Raw genomic sequence first — 21,841 nt, 5'->3', positions numbered from 1 at the left:
GTAAACGACATCATCAATGTTGACTGTGAAGAGGCAGACTGGAAACAGAGGAGAGAGAGAGAGAGAGGAGGGATGACGTACTGTGTAACCATTCAGCTACCAAGGCGCTCCGTAAACTCTTATAATTCATATCAGTTAATCAGTTAATTACATTTTGACCATACAAGACTTAGTAAGTATAATTAAGGTAATTCATTTCAGCCGAACACAGAAATAAAACATTTGAAATGTGAATTTATTGATCAGAGTTGAAACGGTTTCAGGTAGTTTCCACACTCAAACTGTGAGACAGCTCTGAAAACACAGTCCTGACATTCTTTTCTTTCTTTGGGACTCATTGAACTGTTTGCGTACAACAATTAAGGCAACAGGTGCATACTCTTTAATTACAATCCATTCGATATAGATATATCGGTAGTCAAGATGACTTTTACAGAAGTTGTGTTCAATATAAAAAACATCAACTACAAATGACATACATTCATATGATGGCAATCAGCTGCATATTACATATTAACAATAACACACTGTTCAATTAAAACAAAGTTAGATCTATGACAGATATGTACCCAGATATATGTATTATAATATTTATAATATCACCGTTACAGACTGAAGGTTGCGTGGTAGTAAATGTGCTTAATAAGTGTGACGATGGTTAATATGGAAATGAAGATATTTTGAGTGCAAAATAAAAGCGTATTACTTCAATGACTTCAAGTTAGGAATTTGCAAGCACAAGCACACGTGTCTGCCTGCTGAACATACCAGCAGCCGTGTTTCCATTCACATATTTCTATGCACATTTTGAAACATTGCGTTAGAAAAGCTGTATGGAAACGGCAAAATTCGATAAAACGTCAATTGTGAACTCGCGTGAGGAGCTTTTTTCCTAAACGGATTATGGAAACTCCTTTGCCGAATAAATTCTGACGTAGAGAAAATTTAACTCACATGACTGATCAGCTGTTTCTGCTGTCGCTGTATCTTCTCGGATATTCCCATAACGCGCAAATACTTGTCTTGACCAATACTAGCTGACATGAAAGAACAATTCAAACTAATTCCTGAAGCTCTCTCTCCATTTTTCTCTCGTAAATGGTTAGATGGTAAAGCCGACTTGTTTTGTTTCCGGTTCGCAACCAATACTTCTTCTTCTACTTTGTTTACTGGTAGATTACAGCCATGCGTAGCCTATAGCGCCAACTTCTGACCGACTATAGCTGAGCTCCAAAACAGTTGATGGAAACACAAAATTACTTCAAATTCGCTTGACAATTGGATGGAAACACGACTAGTGAGACCTATACTGTAATATACGAGCTCCCTATGGCTTCTCTAACTACACTGAGACCATACTGTAACATTAAAGCACAGCTGGGGGTGTTGCGAGTAAACCATAGAGTAAACTACTTTGAAGCTTTTCAAATTAGCATTAGCTAGATGACCTGAAGTAACAAGAGGAATAAAAGAGTTAGCGGATGGAGCTGAAGTTCGCCTTACTGTAGATGAAAGGTGTGTTCATGTATTTGTGCTTATCTGGAGGCTTTCTTACTCCACTTCATGAATGTATGTATGGACACAAGGAGAAAAGTAGAGGGGTCTCCACTAGCTGTAGCACGCTAGCTACGCGGCTAGCTAACGTCTTAACAGTCAGTACATTTGTCGTTTGCGAATAAAGACAGACTTCAAAAACATTTCAATCTCAACACGAGGTGAAAAAAAGAGCTTTAAGTGGTCCAACCTTTACAAGGCGAGGTATGGGATATCTAAACCCTTTGAGCAGGGTTCACTGTTCCTGAGTAGAAAGGCTTGGTTGTTAATGTGAAATGATTTAGACCGATAACACGCAGCAACAACAAAACTAAAAACCCCATCGAGATGATTATTATGGCTACATTCACAGAAGGGGAACGGTCATGTGCTCATTCAGTTCAATTCCTTTAAATCACCAGTTAAAATGTACAATGTACAGAAAGGACATTGACTTAGGGAGATTCGGAAAACATTACATTTGACTTTTGACCCACGCTTCCCAGTTTTTATGCAAGTTAATGTTTGACTTGGCTGTTTGTGGATGCTTAGGACTGATGATACATCATGACATCATCTGGATTGGTCCTCAACAAGTAGCAGTAGGCAAAAACACTGGCTAGCTTATTATTATTATATTCAATTACAAAATATAAGATTACATTTTAAACTTATTTCCATTTAAAAAACGAGTACATTAAGGATAATAATGCTTAAAACATGGATTATACAGTGTGAGATATAGAGAGACTAACGGGCGTTCAATGTTTGTATTCAAGCACGAACCATTGAAATGAGTTAAAAGTTCTGCCCTAATCTGTATTATTAAGATTAAATTACGTGTTGATGGGTTAAATATCACCATGTCTTCTCACGTGTCAGTCATCCTTCACTTCTTATTCTCATCGCTCTTCACTCACTCCTGTTTTTTGGAGCGTCCCTTGAATGTGTCCATGAGGTTGAAGGCTCCCAGGTACTGGCCAAACATAATTCCCTGCTTCATGGGGAGGATGCTGTGGAGAGAAACACAACAAGGAAATCAGATGGCCATTGAGACACTTTTGCCTGGTACTTATGTCTGCAAAATATCACATTAGTTTAGGTGAGGAGTTGGGTTTAGATTCAAAAACAGCTTTAGATGTATGTGAGAGAAGAAAAGAGAAGAAGCCTAGTCTGGTGTTGGGTTCAATTTATCTATAATATATTAATGCAGTACGGTCAGATCTGGCCTGTACTGTATCTCTCTTTTATCTTAAGGAGTCATTTTTAAAAATATATATTTAAAGTGGTTCCATTGTGCCTAATTATTCAAAACAATAAAATCACTTATAACTATTATGCAGATGACACCCACGTCTACATGTTCATTGAAAAGATCGGATGTGCCCAAACTTTCTGTGTGAAAGTGTGTTGAGACTGGATGCTAAAGAGCCGGTGGGATTGTAAAGTGTTAGCATGTTAGCGCTTACTTTTATACTTACTGTTATTAATTTCAAACTACCTCTTGAAGATGGGAGAAACTAAATATTTCACCTGTAAAAATCGGTTTTGAATTAAAAATTCCCAGTTCGGTAAGGCAGTTTGCTGACTTTGGAAAATGAAAGTGTCCTAACTGCCAGTTACGTTAGCTGGTCACTCAAGTGAGGCAGTGTACAGTACGTAAAAACGTAAACGCAACACTTTTGTTTTCGCTCCCATTTATCACAATAGAAACATCTGTCAGTACAACACAATACAGTTCAACAGCAGCACGAACTGCAGGTACAGCCTCCAAAACTATCAGACGGTTGAATCAGCACGTCTCTAAAACTTTTTCAACACAAACTGAACAACAGAGGATCCATTACAGGCATGTCGTATTCGACTGTACTAATTTTAGCGAGGTGTACCTAATAAACTGGACACCGAGTGTATGTTCTCCATAGGTTTTAACTGTACCTTAGGCGCTTAGTACTTAGACGTTATCCTCACCATCATTTCGATTCTTTCATCACATATCTTTTTATCACTTCATCCTATGCTGCATTTCTTATTGATTTTATTTGATGTATTAAACTATAAAAAAAGAAATAACATAGCCTTTATGTAGTGGATATATTTCATTAGTAGTTCAATGATGCTCTTAGTCTAGACCAGGGGTCTCAAACTCGCGGCCCGCGGGCCAATTGCAGCCCGCAAGACGATATTTTGTGGCCCCCACCTTGATATGAAAGTTTAATGTTAGTGCGGCCCGCAAATTTTTTTTTTTTTTTATAAAGTTTTTTTTTTGCGGGCATTTTTTTCATTTTTATTGACAGGACAGTGGATAGAGTCTTGGAAAGGGGGGAGAGAGAGTGGATGCGGAAAGGGCCACAGGCCGGATTCGAACCCGGGCCGCCGCGGTCAGGACCAAGTCTTGTTACACGGGCGCCCGCTCTACCAACTGAGCTAACCAGGCGCCCTCGGCCCGCGAGTTTTATGTGAATGGCAGTTTGCCGCGTTGTGTGTGGAAGGTCCCTTTGTTGCGCGAGCCCGAGCTGAACGAACCTACCCATCACAGTGGGGTATATGGCTCCCGGAGGCGGGCAATCGGCCGGGCTTGATGCAAGCAGAGAAACATTTCACAACAACTATGGCGGCGCCCGTGTAACATCGCATAAGCTCGATTAAAGCTTGATTTATACTTCTGCGTTGAATCGACGCCGTAGCCTGACGTGCACCTCTCCAGAAATGTAACTACACGTCGCGGCGACGCAGACCGCAACAGCTGTGATTGGTCCAGTCTCTCAGCGATGCTGAGCGGCCAGGACCCCGGACAACCACAGAAAGTTCTACTTCTCTCTGCCTCCATCTTTTCAATGTTTGTTCACACAAATCCACTCAGATATATTTTCTCTTTTCGGCGTTGCAGTAATGTCAGTAAAAGTTCTGTGGTTCAACAGTTATGAGCTCCAACTCCCTCAGTTTCTGTTTGTAGTACAAGAAGAAGAAGAAGAAGAAGAAGGAAACTCATAGAGACGCCGCCGCCAACTAGCGGTTTGGTGGTGTAATTGCAGAGCAACACAAACACAGCAGGCACAACTTTATTGCGGAGTGACACCAAGTGGAATGAATATATATCTTGTCTTTTTCAAAGCCTGCAGTGAAGAGAAAGGTTGGTGACGAGCACAGACAATTTCAGGAAAAGTGGGAGACACAATAGGCCATGTTCAGAAGAACCGTTCATGTTCTTCAATGTTCCATTCATGTTCAGGACAGTTCATGTTCAGAAGAACCCATTCAAGTTAAAGAACTGTTAATAATGACGTTTGAGAAGATTGTTTTTTTTTTAACAAAGCTTTTTTTGTGGAATACCTGATGCGGCCCAGCCTCACCCAGACTCTGCCTCCAGCGGCCCCCAGGTAAATTGAGTTTGAGACCACTGGTCTAGACCATTAGCATCATTTGTTAGAAAGGTACAATTAGCTTCACCACAATAAACAGATATTGCTTTCATTATGCTAAGTTATGTTCCTGCAGAGTGACACATAATGACTGTTTACAGAGCGTATATCAGCGGTGATAATGTGTCTACCTTTAACATTGTCATCAACGCTCTGACATAGTTTGACATCATTACACATTTGATTTAGTTCATCATACAAACACAGTATGATAATTTTGGTGTTGTCTGCAGGTCTGTGGATATAATGAATAAACCAACAAGTGAAAGTGAGAGAGTGAGAGAGAGAGAGAGAGAGAGAGAGAGAGAGAGAGAGAGAGAGAGAGAGAGAGAGAGAGAGAGAGAGAGAGAGGTAGATGGAAGGCAGAGGGTCCACATACCTGTCCCTTCCCTCCCTTCACAATTTGCCACAGCAACATTAATTCTAGGGCTGTACCGACTAGTTAGAAGCTTCGAAGCTTCATTCATAACGTTGACATTCAAATTCTAAATGGACATTTGAATGGTCTAATCATTCTGTTTAAAGCCAGTATTTCTGCACAGTTGCAGATAAAGATCAGGCTACACTAATATTATTAGTATTTTACTATTTGTAATATTAGATTCTAGGGGTGTGAGGAAATATGGTGCCACGAAATATCGCAATATAAAAACGTGACGACATGCATCGTCGAGACGAAAAACTGGATCGCGATATCAGGGCATCATAGTTCCATCTAGTCATACAAGCACTGATCTGCATTCTCTCGTCTTTATCAGTGCTTTGTTTGAACAGACGAGGGCGCTCTGAGGTCAGACGCCCCCACCGTTGTCTTGCTTTTTTTTTTACAGAAATAAAAAACCCATTTAGTTAATTTTTGCGGCATGTTATCAATAGATAGTCGGAGGACGGACGTCTCAATCTGAAAGTGAACGCATCTTAAGGAGTCAGCTCAGAGCGGCAGGTGTCATATTTCACACACACACACACACACACACGTTGACGAGAGAGAGTTAACAGACCCGAGAGATGGCAGAGGATTTGGTGTCGAAAGCAAACGTGCCTACAATATTACAATACAATACAGTATTTCAGATTTAAACCCAATGATATAAGGGAACCATAACGTTAATGAGGTAGCGTTAATCGCACGAAGAGGACGGAAAGGTAAACATCAAAGTAAGAAAGCTACACATGTTGACCGTCATCTTTTCTTGTAAAATATCTGGTTAAACACTGGTGTTGTCACAAGTTTATTAACCGGTGGGAATATTTCCTCATCGTCAAATTCCTAGTGCTGGCGTGGTTAGTGCATTTGCAGCTGATTTGCAGCCAGGCAATAAAGGAGGAGTCAGGTGAAATTACCATAGTAGTTATGTAATGTTTTGCATTTTGTGACTTTTAAATAAAAGGCTACTTTTTTCAGTCATATATTTTCATTATTCAAGTTGTGTTAAAATGATTGTTATAATATCGCATCGTATCATGAACCCAATATTGTGTACCGTATCGCATTGTGAGCTGAGTGAATCTTCACACCCCTGTTAGATTCCAGTGGTGGCTGCGTAGGATTCTTTCAGACCAATGTAATCCAAACATTTCCAATAACTCCAGAGTCCAAAAGTGAAGATGAATTGAAAAAAGATAGATGTAATCATTTAAAAAAAACTCTCAACATGTTTTTATCTAACGAAATATTCCGCTTCAATCTGTATTTGTTGTTCCCCATTTAAACAGCAATGCACAAGTGCAGGCGCACATGGCTTTTAAATGGAATGGGAGATGACACTCTCGCGCCGAAAACACACCTATGATTAATTAAGTGACTAAATACAACCCCTTTGCCCCCTTGCGCCTTACTTTGCGTCCAGATTATGCGCCGTTTAACTAGCAAAAAAGGAGTTGGACACATCCTAAATGCACTTGCTCCATGAACTTTAGACCATGCGCTATAGATTGTTTAAACATGGCCCCTTTATGTCAACCTGACAGCATTCATTTCAGACTGCTAGGACTCTGCTGATGACAAAGATCTTATTTGGGCGTCTGACCGGCCTCTACCTGACGGCAGCCAAGGCAAAGACTTACGAGGACTGTAGTGTTACTACCACCATCACAGAGAACACACGGAAATAATTCAAACTAATGCACCTAACATAAACCTAAAGTATTTAGGAGACTCCTGTATTTAGGAGACTCATGTATTTCTATGTTGAGGATGTCATTAAATATATAGGATATCATTATTTCTATGGGAAATGTGTGATTCAGGGCTTTTGTAGCTCGACGAAGACAGCAAAATTCAGGATGGCTTCTGCGTCATGTGACTCTGGCGAGTCCCCTAACTTTAAGGAAGAATGCTCAATTTCTGGAGTACCCCTTTAACAGCAGACAAACAGTCCAGGGGCCGATGGCTTTGTTAGTGTCTACAATCAGAATGAAGCTCCTCGTGGAGCAACAAATTTGTGCTAATGTTAAATCATTTGTTGGAGCTAGAATGATGCTTCCTGCATCTCTTCCTATATGAGCCCGTGCTAGCAGCTCTCGGATGACTAACAATGACTCTTTTGTCTTCGGAGAGGGAGCAGAGACAAGGCTGGATAACGCAACAACACATTATTAAAAGCTTCAACACAATGGCTTTTATGTAAAATGAACAGAGGTGACAGGCAAGGCACTATCTCCATTTGTGTGAGCTGTGTTCCACAGACGAAAAGCTTTCTAATAGAGAATAATGGCTCCGTCCTCAGACAAATGGACCAGAGAAAGAAAAAGATCAAGGACGGAAGACGTCTCCAGAATGCTCTCTGTTATCAAACGGAATGAAAGGGCAAAACAACTCGGCTGAAGCACCGAGGAGATGAAAGATATTACACGTTTTTAATCATTTGGGTCAAGTGATGGGAGCGGTTCACACTGCCCTCCTACTGGAGCCAACGCAGAGTCCGATGTGTTGCTTTATGGGAAATGTAGGCACCACGACTAAGCCTACCTGACTCATAAAAAGGCTGTGTTTATACTGACCTTCAGTCAATGGCGCATTTCTTATAAAATAAGGATGCTAATTTTGAAAAATGTTCTTAACTGATAACCGGTTTATCGCAAACCGATTATTGACCGTTAACCAACAAGATTTTTGTGTACCAGCTGCAGTGTATGAGTACAACAGACAACTGAGTCCCCAGTTCACCCGTCCGGGAGTGTTAACTTAGCAGCCACGGTGCTTCATGTAGTGTCGCGGACATGCAGCCACTTTCCCAGTAAAAGTCTCCACCGCACTTTTAGTTTAGTTTAGCAGGTTGTCAGCCGTGTGTCTGCCCGGCGTAACGACACTCTGTCTGCCCGGATTAACGATAGAGATTGTCCTACAAAACAGTGTGTGTGTTTATGCTACGTTAGCATCTGTAGCTCTGCTGGTAGCTTTGTGCTCACCATTGTCACACACATACGGTCTGTCAGCGCGGCGTAACTTCAGCAAGTTTCCGACAGACCATGTGTGTGTGTGTGGCGTTCTAGCTGTGAACGTAGGTGTAGCAGACGGTGTGTGTACAGTTTATTTGTCGGTGAATAAATGCTACGAGGCTACGACTCCTCCGCTCAAGCGAGCTATAGATGGGAGCCAACTTCCTATATCTGTAATGCCGGCTAAGACTCTCTTAAAGTGGACCAGCTTTTCCCCTTCAAGTGACGGTTAAGATGCTTAATGTCGGTTAACGGTTAAATGGTTAATTATTACCATCCCTATTATAAAACCTACAATATGTTTACACAATCCCCAAACTGTGACTGATTGATCCGTGATCTGGCTTGCCGGACACAAACGCATTATTTGAAGCCTGAGAAGATGGATTGATCCAGCGATTCTCGCGTGATATTGCGACAGTGAAAGAATCCAGCCGCTATCTTATAATCTTCACGCGTGGCGTTGGCTTATAGTTTACGTTGTAAACTGTCTCAGTGACAAACAAAAATGAAAAGGCTCTGTCAATCAAAGCTTTGGGACAGAAAAAAGACGAGAGGAAGAGCAGGTACTGCCCACTGTGCCGGCAAGTCTGTAATCTTGGCATTGTACAATATCTGTGCTGCACCAAACAGAAAGTTATTTTTAGGCAATTATTTCACAACTTTTATTATATACACCTCGGAAAAAAATGCGAAGGACCTCAGTGACTTCAGCGGTGGGTCCGGCCATGAGCACCGAGAGTAACTGACAATCGCTGATCAATCACTGGCATTGAGGTGCTCACGAAGTGGAACGGATGGGACCATTTGTCAGGCAATCAGAAGGCCTTTGTTCACGGTGGGTGTCAGAGGACTAGTAGGACCTGACGCACACATCTGCCGTGGAATTGTACAGGTCTAAAAGCTAAATGCATTCATGTCAGTCTAATGCCAGCACTTTGATGCAGGATGGAGGATGGCTGGACTTGATTGTGTAGTAAGAGTGGTGGGCTTCTTTACAACAAGGAGCCCTGATGTTGTAATAATAATACGCTTTTTTCTTGGAGCCAAATGACTGCAGAGGGGAACAGAAAGAATGAATCCGACCATGCAAATTAAAAACACTAAATCACATCAAACTAACTTGGACCTGGAACCTGGAAGCCACGCCAGCAACACCACGACACAGTAATTGTAGCATGGACATCTAATACCGGCACATCCCTCTAATACAGACAGAATATTCAAGTTCAAGTTTCAAGTTTAGTTTATGTGTAGAACACATATAAGACCTTATCCACCATACATCTATTACTTAGCAACTGACCAATACTACAGGTATACAACCAAGTTAGTATATAACCAATACAATCCATTTCCTAAAGATATCAGTGATAGCTTCACATAGTTTCACACTGCACATGTGTTACTCTTCCCCCTCCCAGCTATCTGGCAAAGCTCCAACATCCAGGGAACACAACACCAACATACATGGGAAGATTAGTCCGTGCATTGCTTTCCATCTACAACCCTATTACTGTACATCCTTGCAAGAAGCTCTCTGACTAATCAATAATGCTCCAAAGCTGTCAGGTTCCTTCCACTTGAACTCCATTACTCTACTCTGTAAAACACAAGATAACCTCCTCTGGTCCTAAGTGGAAGAATTGAACCAGTTAAAATGCCTCCTCTTCCTCAGATAATTTTAGTCAAACCAAACCCCACTTGGTTTAAGTCTCTGGACTCAACTATTTCCAAATCTCACTGGAAAAACTACAAACTGAGAATTAAATCAACCACTCTATCAACCTTAAGGAGGACTCCAGGATCCACATTTCTATAACCTACTTTCTTGCACACAAATCTAGTATGTCTTCATATGCATGAACCTGACCCCTCTCTGAACTCCTAATCTAATGTTAATAGTTTTGTCACAATTTCAATTCAAAATAGAAAAATTCGGGACATGGAAAATGTCAGGGCATAAACCAATGATATGTTGATCTTAACAAGTCAAGACTGAATAGTCTAACAATGGCGTAGCAGTTAGTGCTAAAAATGAGGAGCTGGGGATCAAACCGCCAACCTTCCGATTGGTGGACGACCCGCTCTACCTCTGAGCCACAGCAGCCCAACATAGTGAGGAGAAGACCGCAAGAGCTGGTACACCCATTGACGGGCTGATGAACACCACCATTCGTAAGATTTGTATTATTAAGCTGACGTATACCTGCATAGTATCTTAATTACTCCAAAAATAAAGTGACTAAAAATGGCAACCACATTTTCAGTTTCTGGAACCAAAAGCTGACGCCTGGTTCCAGCCTGGCAACCACATTTAAGAGGTGGTGTTGAGCCTTGTTGTGTATCAGACAGATTGACAAACAGACCTGAGACCTGCAGCAATACAACAGGTGCCTACCACACCCGATTAGAGCGAGATCCAGTTTTGGTTGCCGTGAACTGAGTTGACCCGTGAAGACCTCCAGTCCCCAGTACAGGTAAAGCTCCAAAAACACTGGATCCTTGCATTCCAACACACAGGCTATTCAGGATCCACCAGTGTCATGGCTATGCTGTTGGTACATTTAAAACAAGGGAACCTAAAGCTGTTCTATTGACAGCCTACGTTCAAAAGGGCCATTTTACAGGGATGAACGGGGATAAACACCCCATTTATGCATACGCCTGCACATAAAACAGCAAGGTAGGTGGTGTGTACTTGTAAATGTTGTGTTCAACATCAGCTAGAAACCAGCTCCTGACAGGAACATTATCATGCTTCATAAGTTGTATCTAGCCGGATGCTTGTGCCCACTGCCATAAAGACACCCAGTGTCTCCATAAAACTGACATTCTGTGATGGCTGTATAAACGGCAGCTTGAGGCCTGTGTTTTGTTCGACTGAAGGTCATAAACACTCAGTAGATGTAGAGCAGTCGGCTGATTTACTTCTTATATTATGTTTCTGTTGTTTCTGCTCCCCGTTTGTCCAGTCTGAACCCAGTCGAGCTCTGCATTTGGAGACATTTGAAAATGTATCACCTTAGATGTGCTCTGGGTGTGCAGCAATTTTGCTCCCACATCTCTGAATCCATCCCTTGTTTTATTGAGCCATTTGTCAACTATTCTGGGGGAAACATGCAGGTAGAAAATGTAATGAAATGTAGGTGAAACGCTTCAGAGAACTGGCTGTCAGACAACATTGCGATAAGCTGCTGTCAGAACTGCTGGCGTCTGACTGATACTGGCACGGTACCAGCCTGCCTGGACTGTGAAGCTCTTCACAGTTAAGTGTTTCACAGGAATGCCACAACTAGGGCAACTAGGGGTGCTACTAACGTTATGACCCAAGCATTGGAGAATCCACACCGTTATTTACAACTCTGTACGGACACAGTTATTACCTCCGCCAAGTCCAAAGGCCTAGGAAGGAGGTTATGTTTTCACCGGCGTTGGTTTGTTGGTTTGTTGGTTTGTTTGTCCGTTTGTCCGTTTGGACGATAACTCGATAAGTCTGTGATGGATTTGAATAACTTTTTTTAGAGGGGTGGGGTGTGGCACAATGAACAATCCATTCGATTTTGGTGGCGATCCGGATCATGATCCGGCTTTGGGAATTTTTTTTAATAACTCCGCTCAGCCTGTGCATTAACACCACAGGCCACCACAGGGGGGCCGGCGACGTACAGGAAACCTGCCTTGGCGGAGGTCTGTGCTCTCCGAGTGCACTTCTAGTTTGAAATGGAATAAGCTCCAAGATATTTTCTTCACCTAATCAGAGTTGGCTGCAAGTTTTGTTAAGTGCTACAGTGTGCGCTGGTTGGCCGGCTCTTTTGCTAGTGTTGAAGTTCAGTGCTCCACTTCAATGTAAACCCTCATATGTTATAGTATTCCTAAAATACTTCACCTTAATCTTACAGCACTGGCCTATTGTATGAGTCCACATAAAGAAAAGAAGCCTTAATGTTATTAAAGGGGATGTGCACCAATTTTACACATCAATCGTAAGGTCAGCGGTTCGATGGATGGAATTACCGCCTCGTGGTTGTCTGCCTCCGCCGCAGTTTACATCCATGTCTGTTCAAATTGTCATCACTTTATCCTGTTATAAATGTGTGAGAAATTGTCATAATTAGCATATGAATTCTTGAGTTATGGGCAAAAACGTGTTTGGTGAGGTCACAGTGACCTTTGACCACCAAAATGGAATCACTTCATCCTTGAGTCGAAGTGGACGTTTATCACGTTAATGAGAACGGATGTATTAAAGGACAATCCTGAAAACTTAATTATAATAAAATGTAGTATAAAGCCTTTTGTGTCTCCAAAGGGAGCTGCATGAAATCTGATAAATTGCTTTCAGTGATGTCACCTGAATCAGCGTCAGTTGGGTCTGAAGACTAAAGTTTAGAAGATTAAAGAAATGTGGAGTTAGAAAGCAGTGATCTTCCAGACCTGTCGCCCGCTGCTCATGTCTGCTGCAGGCTAGAGGCTCCAGGATACATTAGCCACTAAGAGCATAGCACACCCACATCTTCAACCCAACTCTCAGCAGTGTCGAGTTGCATTGTGGGTAATGTAGGCAGCAGGTTTTGACATGGAAGAAAAAAATGCACCAAATGAAAAAGATGCTATCTACGGTACTGTCCATCATGAGTCAGGCAATCTTATAGGAGAGCAATGCTAAAACTGTGGAAAACTTTTTTAATGACGTCAAAGAACCAATTTTGTTAATCTGTGAATCAGTTCATAGCAGTAGAAGATAAGCCACGGAAAGATCCTGTTTGATGGAGAATGAAGGTGAGATCTTGGGGAGAACATTGGGGTCCCATAACAAAATCATATAATGTAGAGATTTTTGTGGACTAGTGTTTTTTTTAACTCTCAAAGCTGGTCTACCAGGGGGGCCAAAAGCCCCAAGTTCACTGTTCCGTCAACATAGCGGGGGCAAACCATAATGTAATTAATAACGCACAAAATCTGTGAATTCACACAAATGCAGAGCCTCTTATTCACAGCGGTTATGGATGCTGCCGTTACCTTTACAGCCACTGGCACCAGCCCAAAGTTCCACATCCATTCGAGATAAAGTTTCCAGTCTCATATGCTTTCCTTGATTGATCCATTTAAACATATATCAACTGTATTGTTCTGCCCAGCACTCAATGCTTTCCCCTCATGTCTCCCCTCATATAGGGAGTTTTTCCACACATGCCAAGATTGTTCTGTTATTTATATTTTATCCTTAGTTCGGATCTAGGTAGGTTGCTTTTAATTTGTCTCCTTTCTCTGTTTTATGTCCCCTCTATAAAGCCCCTGCTTGTGATGAAATATCTTCAAAATAAATTACACCTAAATGTGTGAAAGGATAATGAGGTAAACAAATGGAGGACATTTAATGAAAAATAGACTAAAGGGAAATGCTTTTAAAGTGAAAATTGAAAAAAAGGGTCCTCCACACTGACCCAACACGCCCAGTGAATCACTACACACCAACGAAGTCAAATTAAAGGTCCCGATATGGCCTCAGGTTACATTTCCTCATTTACCCACACTGCCTACGCGCAGTCGTGCCATAACTGAGCTCGTGGTCGTTTTGAAAGCAGGATGTGGGATTTATCAGTTTTGTAGTGATGCTTGAGAATGTGAGTCAACGTCAGCAGGCAGACACAGTGTCGACAGGCGGATTCACCGCACTGTGAGGAGTGCAAAGCAAAGACTATAGAAACGGAATGGCGCTGGAGAAAGACTTTACTCAGATGATGACCTCAAAAGCCTGTTTTTCTGAACACAACATCCCCTTAATATGTAACTGCAGAGGAATGACTTTGATAACTGTAACCTGTCTATAATATGTTGACATGCTACAAGGCTATATGTGAAATGTGCTATTGATCACTAATGGAGGCAAGTATCTTTGCTCTACTCCTGATGTTTTGTTCACTTTAAAAACTTTAAAGGGAAGGCTGTGAGACCTTTAATGTGGAAATTCTGGAGAATTCTGCTCTATACTGATGGGAGTGGCGCCGTGGAAACGGACGTTATACTGAATTTATTGAGACAACACGTAAACATGGAGGAATATCCATTACCAAGACAGCGAGACAATGGCTCTTGTTCCTCTGCAGGCTGAGGAGGTTCAACATGGACTCCAGGATACTCTTCAACTTCTACAGGTGCGCCATCGAGAGTATCCGGACCGGCTGCAGGTACGGCAGTTGCACCGCCCTCAAAACTGCACAGCACATCACCAGGACGGAGCTGCCATCCATGGAGGACCTCTACACCCAGAGGTGTAGGAAGAAGGCCAACAGGATTATTAAAGACCCCAACCACCCCAGCCAATCTGTCTGGCTGGTGTTACTGTAGCATCTGGTCCCTCACCACCAGGCTCAGGGACAGCTTCATCCCACTGGCCGTAAGACCATTGTTGGAGCGAGACTGAGACCCAAGATTTGCATTGACAACTGCTTCTGTAATAGTTGTGCATACGATAACAAATAACTTGAGAGTGAGATCTCAGTTTGCTTTAACTGGGTCACTAGTATAAGTCTCTCCCAAATAAAGGCTTGCTGTAGTTCTCTCGGCCACTGAGGGAGCACCACTTGATCAACATTTAATTGCACCTTTATGGATATCAAATGATATTGATTTTACATACAGTCTATACATAATGGATAAACGCATGAAGTTTAATAGTTTAAGTGGGCTCCAACAGTCTGTGAAGCTCAAGGAGGAGAATATAAAGACAGCTTCACTACTTTCCTCATCAGATCCTCTACTTTCAGGAGAGGAGATCTACAGATCAGGTTCCCAGCTGCTTGCACTTTATATGGACCTTATTTCCAACTCATGTTGGGCCCAAATGTTATGACATCTGACTGCAGCCCCATCTGTATGATTCAGGGACGCTGTCATTAGAGGAAGCTGCAAACATCCAAAAAGATTTCAATGTTTTGCTCCCAATGAGGCCAGTGCTCTTACATACAGGATCATGGGATGATCATCATGGTGGTGGTGGAAGAGGCCAACTTAATGCAATCTTTGTTTAATGTAAGTAATGTAGTGTCTGATATATGTGACGATGGATATGTTTATAATAGGGCTGTCAATCAACTAAAATATGGAATTGCAATTATTCGCATAATTGTCCATAATTAATCACACATTTTTTTATCTGTTCAAAATGTACCTTAAAGGGAGATTTGTCAAGTATTTAATACTCTTATCAACATGGGAGTGAGCAAATATGCTTGGTTTATGCAAATGTATGTATATATTTATGACTGGAAATCAATGAAGAACACAAAACAATGACAAATATTGTCCAGAAACCCTCACAGGTACAGCATTTAGAATAAAAAAAATGCTCAAATCATAACATGGCAAACTGCAGCCCAACAGGCAACAACAGCTGTCAGTGTGTCAGTGTGCTGACTTGACTATGACTTGCCCCAAACTGCATGTGATTATCATAAAGTGGGCATGTCTGTAAAGGGGAGACTCGTGGGTACCCATAGAACCCATTCACATATCTGGAGGTCAGAGGTCAAGGGACCTCTTTGAAAACGGCCATGCCAGTTTTTCCTCGACAAAATTTAGCGCAAGTTTGGAGCGTTATTTAACCTCCATCCTGAAAAGCTAGTATGACATGGTTGGTACCGATGGATTCATTATGTTTTTTCTACTTTCATATGATGCCAGTATCTACACTCTAGCTTTCAAACAGAGCCCGCTACAACCACCGAAAAATCAATTGCAGTAAAGAAATTTGTGGCGTTAAAACGAATTTGCGTTAACGCGTTATTGAGTTAACTTTGACAGCTGTAATTTATAAATAATATATGTTTGATATTTAGAAATATGTTTTATGTCCTTTTTTCTATGTACTTTATTGAATTGTTAATTGTTTGTGGATGTTTTATCACGCTGAGGTATTGTTTTTTTTTTGGATGAACCACACCTGCCATCAGCTTGTTTGCCTATTGGTGTGCATGATGTATAAATATGGGTGTTGTTTCCACTTTTCAAACATTCTGACCTGACAAAGATCCAAGTAGGATTGAAACATAGTCATTATTAAACCTTTGTGGCATGGAGCGAGTGTGCAGGCGTTACATTTCACCTTACTGATGCCGTTTCTCCCCTGCACCTATGTGACGTGCGTATAATTAATCTTCAAATAGTGTACGTTATAGAATAATAGAATCATTACAAGGTGAAGTGCACACAATAGTCACTTCAAATTATTCAAATGCTGAACGCACCAACAGAAAGCCTAAGTAACAGAAGTGCTACACCCACTTTATTACAAACACCATTCAGATTCATGACAAAATAAACCATCTTTATTAAACACTTTCAATATTTGCATTTGCAGGGGGACAATTGACCAAGTTACTCGATTGATACTGGATATGAAAAATAACATCCCATTATTCAATTGACACTCATAATCAATAAAAAAACAAAACTGTACATAACTGTGTCAAGAACTCGTCTGCCGAGTCCTGATGACACATGACCTGGAGCTACTCTACAGATACTCACAATATGTGTGCTTTTAAAGCCCTGAACAACATCATCAGAAACCTGCTGAGCACAAGCAAACAATACAACACCCTCTACATTACAAACTGGTTCACTTTAGTCTCCGGGTAACGGTGAGAGTTGTTTATGTCTCAACGAACACTCAACTGTCTGAGGTCAAAGAAAAAAGCTTGCCGTCAGCTCTGTTCTATAGGGCATTGTCCCCGTAAATCGATAATCCTTCGGAAACACTGTCCTCGGGCTGTGAGAGTGCAGTGTGCTAAAGCCACAACAACCATAATAACAGCAGTGTTCTCCACAGTCAAAGCAAAGTACAGTAGTGCTAGAGGAAGTGCCCATACAGTATTTGTGCTTTACCTCTACCTGGTGTATTATGCTTATTTCTTGTTATTTAAAGTCTCTCCATCTGGCAAGGACTGTATTAAATAAAGAAAGGGGAACTGAAAGGTACACACACACACACACACAATATGACAAGCCATTTTAACATTTACTCAGTAGTGGTAATAGTAATTGTAGACATCAACAATTGCTTTTTGACTAGTTAGAATTCCAAGCCGACATATCCGTAATGTAATTTTGACTAGTAGCGATTCTAATTAAAGATATCTACCAGTCAAAATGTTAATTAGTCAACTTTTACCATTGACATCTATTCAAATTCAATTACAGATTTCTATAATTAAACTTTGACTAGTTGCAATTCTGATTAAAGATATCTACAACTCAGTTCTCACTGGTCAAAATGTTAATTCTTGTTATTAAAAATGAATTTCTTAATAGAGGAAATGTTCATTGTAAATATCTGTAACTTAACAGCTAATCAACTTTTACCATTTTCTACCACCTTCTATTCAAATTCAATTACAGATATCTATAATTCAAGTTTGACGTGTTATAATTCCAAGCCAACGTATCCACAATGTAATTTTGACTAGCTGCAATTCTGATTAATGATATCTACAACTCAGTTCTCACTAGAACTGTTCTATTATCTAAAATTGCATTTCTGTAACTAGTGGAAATTATATTCATACTAGTAACAATTATGTATATTTGAGGTATCTATTCATTTTATAGCTAGTCAGAACTTAAGTTTAGACATCAAAAAACTAATTTCCACTTGTCAAAATGATGTAAGTACATATCTGAAATGAACATGGTAATTGGAGCTACATAACCAAAATGGGAAATTAAATTTCCAGTCACAATCCTTTTTTCAGCAATGTGCTAATTCAATTGTAGATATCTGGAATTATTATACTGCATGTGAAAATATATTTGTAGCATGTCAAAAATGTTTTACAGATATGCTATATTAACATTTGAACTCGTCACAATGACATTTTGACATGTGGAAATGGCATTACCACTAGTGAAAACTAAATCGCTACGAGTCGGCCCTACTGATTAAATGTTAAAAGGGCTTGCCATACACACAATCAACCTTTTCCCAATACCTCATTGTAGCCAATGAGGTGGCTGTAATAACCACTCTCAGAGAGGACTTGTGACTGTGCGCTAGTGCAATTTGTAGTGCCGACTGTTGTTAGCGTGGCAGTCTACTTGGACTGGCATTCCCAGGTAAGAGCTGAGGCGGTAGGTCAGCTTCCACTGCAGAGCACTGAAGAGGATGATGGAGGGACAGGATGAGAAGATATTCAGCTCGGACTTTGCATTTTGTTCCACAGCTGCAGGCAGTGCATTTGAATTCATCAATACACAGGACCTCTGTCAGACCGACTGATAGCAGCAGACACACCTGGTACCTTCTATGTCCTGCTACTGATATAGCTGTTGATAGTTTTTCCTCAACATTAATTAAAAAAAAAAAAAATCATATTTCTCATAGACCTCTAGAGGATTTCGGTTCCTGTTTGGCCTCTCTGTTTCATATCTTTTCACTTCATGATTAACGACCTGCTGATCTTTCCTTCTGGTATTGTTGGAAATTCAGAATATTTTATTTTATTTTGCTCTAAAACCAGAGCTCAGATCATTAATGGCATGCAAGGTGTGCAAACCAGCAGAGGCTGAAAGTGTTTCCAGAGACTACACTTGTAAAATCGGAGAATTAGGAGTGTGCAGGGAACTAGAAAAATGCATCATCGACGACATTTATAATGTGTTTTAATTGTCTTATTCTTTAGTCTTGATGGAAACATTGAAACAACCACAGAGTGGATTGCCATGTAAGATACTACAGATATCCATGGTTCCCAGGGTAAGAAGCCTAATAACTAACTTTCCATCAATACCATATGTTTCTCTGAAGGCCCAGACACACTAACCCTGACATCAGAGAACTAGCGGCGATGAAGGCCGACCGTTGCGTCGCCTCACGTCACCTTTGTCTTGGCCGACAAGTTGCGCTTGAACAAAGACTACAGCCAACAGCCAGTTAGGACGTACTTTCTTTGCCTGTGTGAGAGGAAGTAACTCTCCACAACCAGCAGGCGTTGGTAGTCTGTATTCATCATTCAGACCGAGGACGGCGGATATACAAGCCGTCGTTATGATACGTACATGAAACAAAGCGGCGTTTGTCAACCATTTTAACACCACTCTCGCTCACCACTTAGCTTCATTCCAGATGTTCATGTCGCTGTCAAAATAGCCGTGTGTTGGAATGATCAGACGCGATGAAGATGAAAAATGAGAAGAGCCTTCTGTGTGTGTCCTCTTTACCCGTTGGCTTGCGTTCCTCACTTCAGTTTCTCGTGCACTGATTCGTTTAAGCTGAACAGCCAATCGGACCGATTGCTCTCACCGAAGAGCTCCGCCGCCGATTCAACATGCTGAATCTGCCGAAATAACTCTGACAAGGGCAGACTAGAGCCGAGGATGCGGGACACACCGCAAAAACTAGACCGACAGACGCTCACCGACGGCCCCAAACTGTCCGGCGGCCGACCGTCAGCTTGGTGTGTCAGGGCCCTTAACAGTTTAGGTTTCTTTACAGTGAACATTACAGTCTCACTGAGCTGCTAGTGCAGCTTTAGACTAAACAAAGAAATTAATAAATCTACTTTTCTTTATGTACCCAGGACTCCTTTAAAAGCAACAGTGATACCGAGTAGATTATCCTGGTGTACTAAAGTTGTTGTTCGTGTCTCGGCTGCTCCCGTTAGGGGTCGCCACAGCGGACTCATTGATCCGCACATTGATTTGGCGTAGGTTTTACGCCAGATGCCCTTCCTGACGCAACACCCCCTCGAGGGCATACATGTTTTGGTGGTGGTTGGAAACCGGAGGAAACTGGTGAACTAAAGTAACCCCATTTAAAAGTTGGTCAGAAATTACTGGTAACAAGTAACCAAACCACAATTAGAAATTTAGCTACAAATGTTGTCATACAACGGTGTTTACCAATTAGCAGTATAGTAAGCATCAGTTAGAAAAGAGGTCCAAATATCCACAAATACAATTATTTAATTTGCCAAGAGGACCAATCCCAAACATCATGACAGGATATACCAGATATGGTGGCGGTGTGGCGTATGGTGCATCTACAATAACAAACAGAAGCTTGTTGTTGTAGATAATTAATGCCACAGAGGTAACGGCTGAAATCAGCCCCTCTGTGACCCCTCTCAATAAAATCTGTACGCCGTGCACAGCGAAATGGAGTTCATGGGTAGGGCTGCCATTACAAGGCCAATTGTAACCAATGCCAATGCACAAAAACACATAACCTGGTGTAACCGACCCCTGGTCAATGGAAAAGGTCTGGATGAGTCATCCTCCAACAGGGAACATAGGTTATTGTGTGATTTCACAATTTTCCCCTAAAAGAATTTCTCTATTAGCACCAGACAAGTGTTAATTTCATTATAACGAAAACTATGACAAAATATGTTCATCAACGACCTTTTTCCCCCCATGACTAAGACGAGACGATGACGTGGGATGCCACCAAGGTCATTGAACACCAACGGTGACGATATCAAACATGCAATATCCCTGATGAAAAAGACGAGACTAAAATGTAGTTTAAAAATAAAAACTTGACCAAAATCTCTCTTTATTTTCATCACCTTCCACCTTCTCCTCTCCTCTCTCTGTCACTCTTTCTCTCTCAAACACACACAGCGCTCTGTCCGTCTCTATGTCCTCAGTCCTGATAACAGCGCTACTATAATGCCTAAAGTTGCGGTTTGCGGGTTGGGTGGTTGATTAACGCATTATTCTACATGTTGGGCCGTGCGGATCTGGCTCTCCTAACGGGCTGGTGGGTGCGACTGAACCGTGCATCACTAATGAGCGCAGTCAGGAGGACTCAGAGTAGCTGCAGGGCTGCATTCTTCATCATTCAACCCGTGTTTTTCATCCGAAAATGAGAAGATGAAGACTAAAATGACAATCATTGTTTTGGCTAGACTAGATTGACTGAAATGTTCAATATAATCTGATGACTCAGAAAGGACTTTTGACACAGGACTAAGACTAAATTAGAATATAGCTGACAAAATTAAGACGGAAAATATTTTGACTAAAAGTTGACCTAAATGTAGTGACGTTTGGGCGACTAAAACTGGACTAAAACATTTTGAGTTGTCAGCAATTAAAACTATGAGGGATAAAAATGACTAAAATGTGACTAAAAACTAATAAGCATTTTCATCAAGACTTAATCTAAAAGAGCTGCCAAAATCAACACTGCACCAGACAACATATCAATACACAAGCATGAAAGTCTCCTCCAGCAGACGCTGTATTTACCAGCTAACACAGTGACCATTACAAATCCAGCTGAACCCATTTTGAACATGCTGTCGGAATAGTAGCTGGGAATCATAGTTGGGAAGTGAACAGCCTGCCTGATTGAGACTCATCCCAACAGTTACTAGTGAGAATGCTAGCGCACCATTTTGGCAGCACCATTTTTTCACCAAGTTTGTCACTAGAGAGGC

The 21,841-nt window shown here is 41.3% G+C and overlaps 1 protein-coding gene across 2 annotated transcripts in view; it reads right to left on the bottom strand.

Moving 5' to 3' along the window:
- Positions 1 to 214: 214 nt before the first annotated feature.
- Positions 215 to 21,841, bottom strand: part of LOC141777722 (epidermal retinol dehydrogenase 2-like) — a 38,350-nt gene continuing 16,723 nt past the window's right edge. Inside the window, exon 7 of one of the 2 annotated variants that reach the window (XM_074652239.1) lies at positions 215 to 2,546. In XM_074652239.1, the coding sequence (XP_074508340.1) occupies positions 2,450 to 2,546 (97 nt within the window). In that variant the 3' untranslated portion in view covers positions 215 to 2,449. Of the gene's footprint in view, positions 2,547 to 16,704; positions 18,553 to 21,841 lie in introns of those variants that run through there. The other variant, XM_074652238.1, reaches the window with a different exon arrangement.

The sequence above is a fragment of the Sebastes fasciatus genome, chromosome 11 (assembly GCF_043250625.1).
Source record: "Sebastes fasciatus isolate fSebFas1 chromosome 11, fSebFas1.pri, whole genome shotgun sequence".
Classification (NCBI taxonomy): domain Eukaryota; kingdom Metazoa; phylum Chordata; class Actinopteri; order Perciformes; family Sebastidae; genus Sebastes; species Sebastes fasciatus.
Note: the sequence above shows the minus strand (reverse complement) of the source record. Positions and strands in the feature narration are given on the sequence as shown.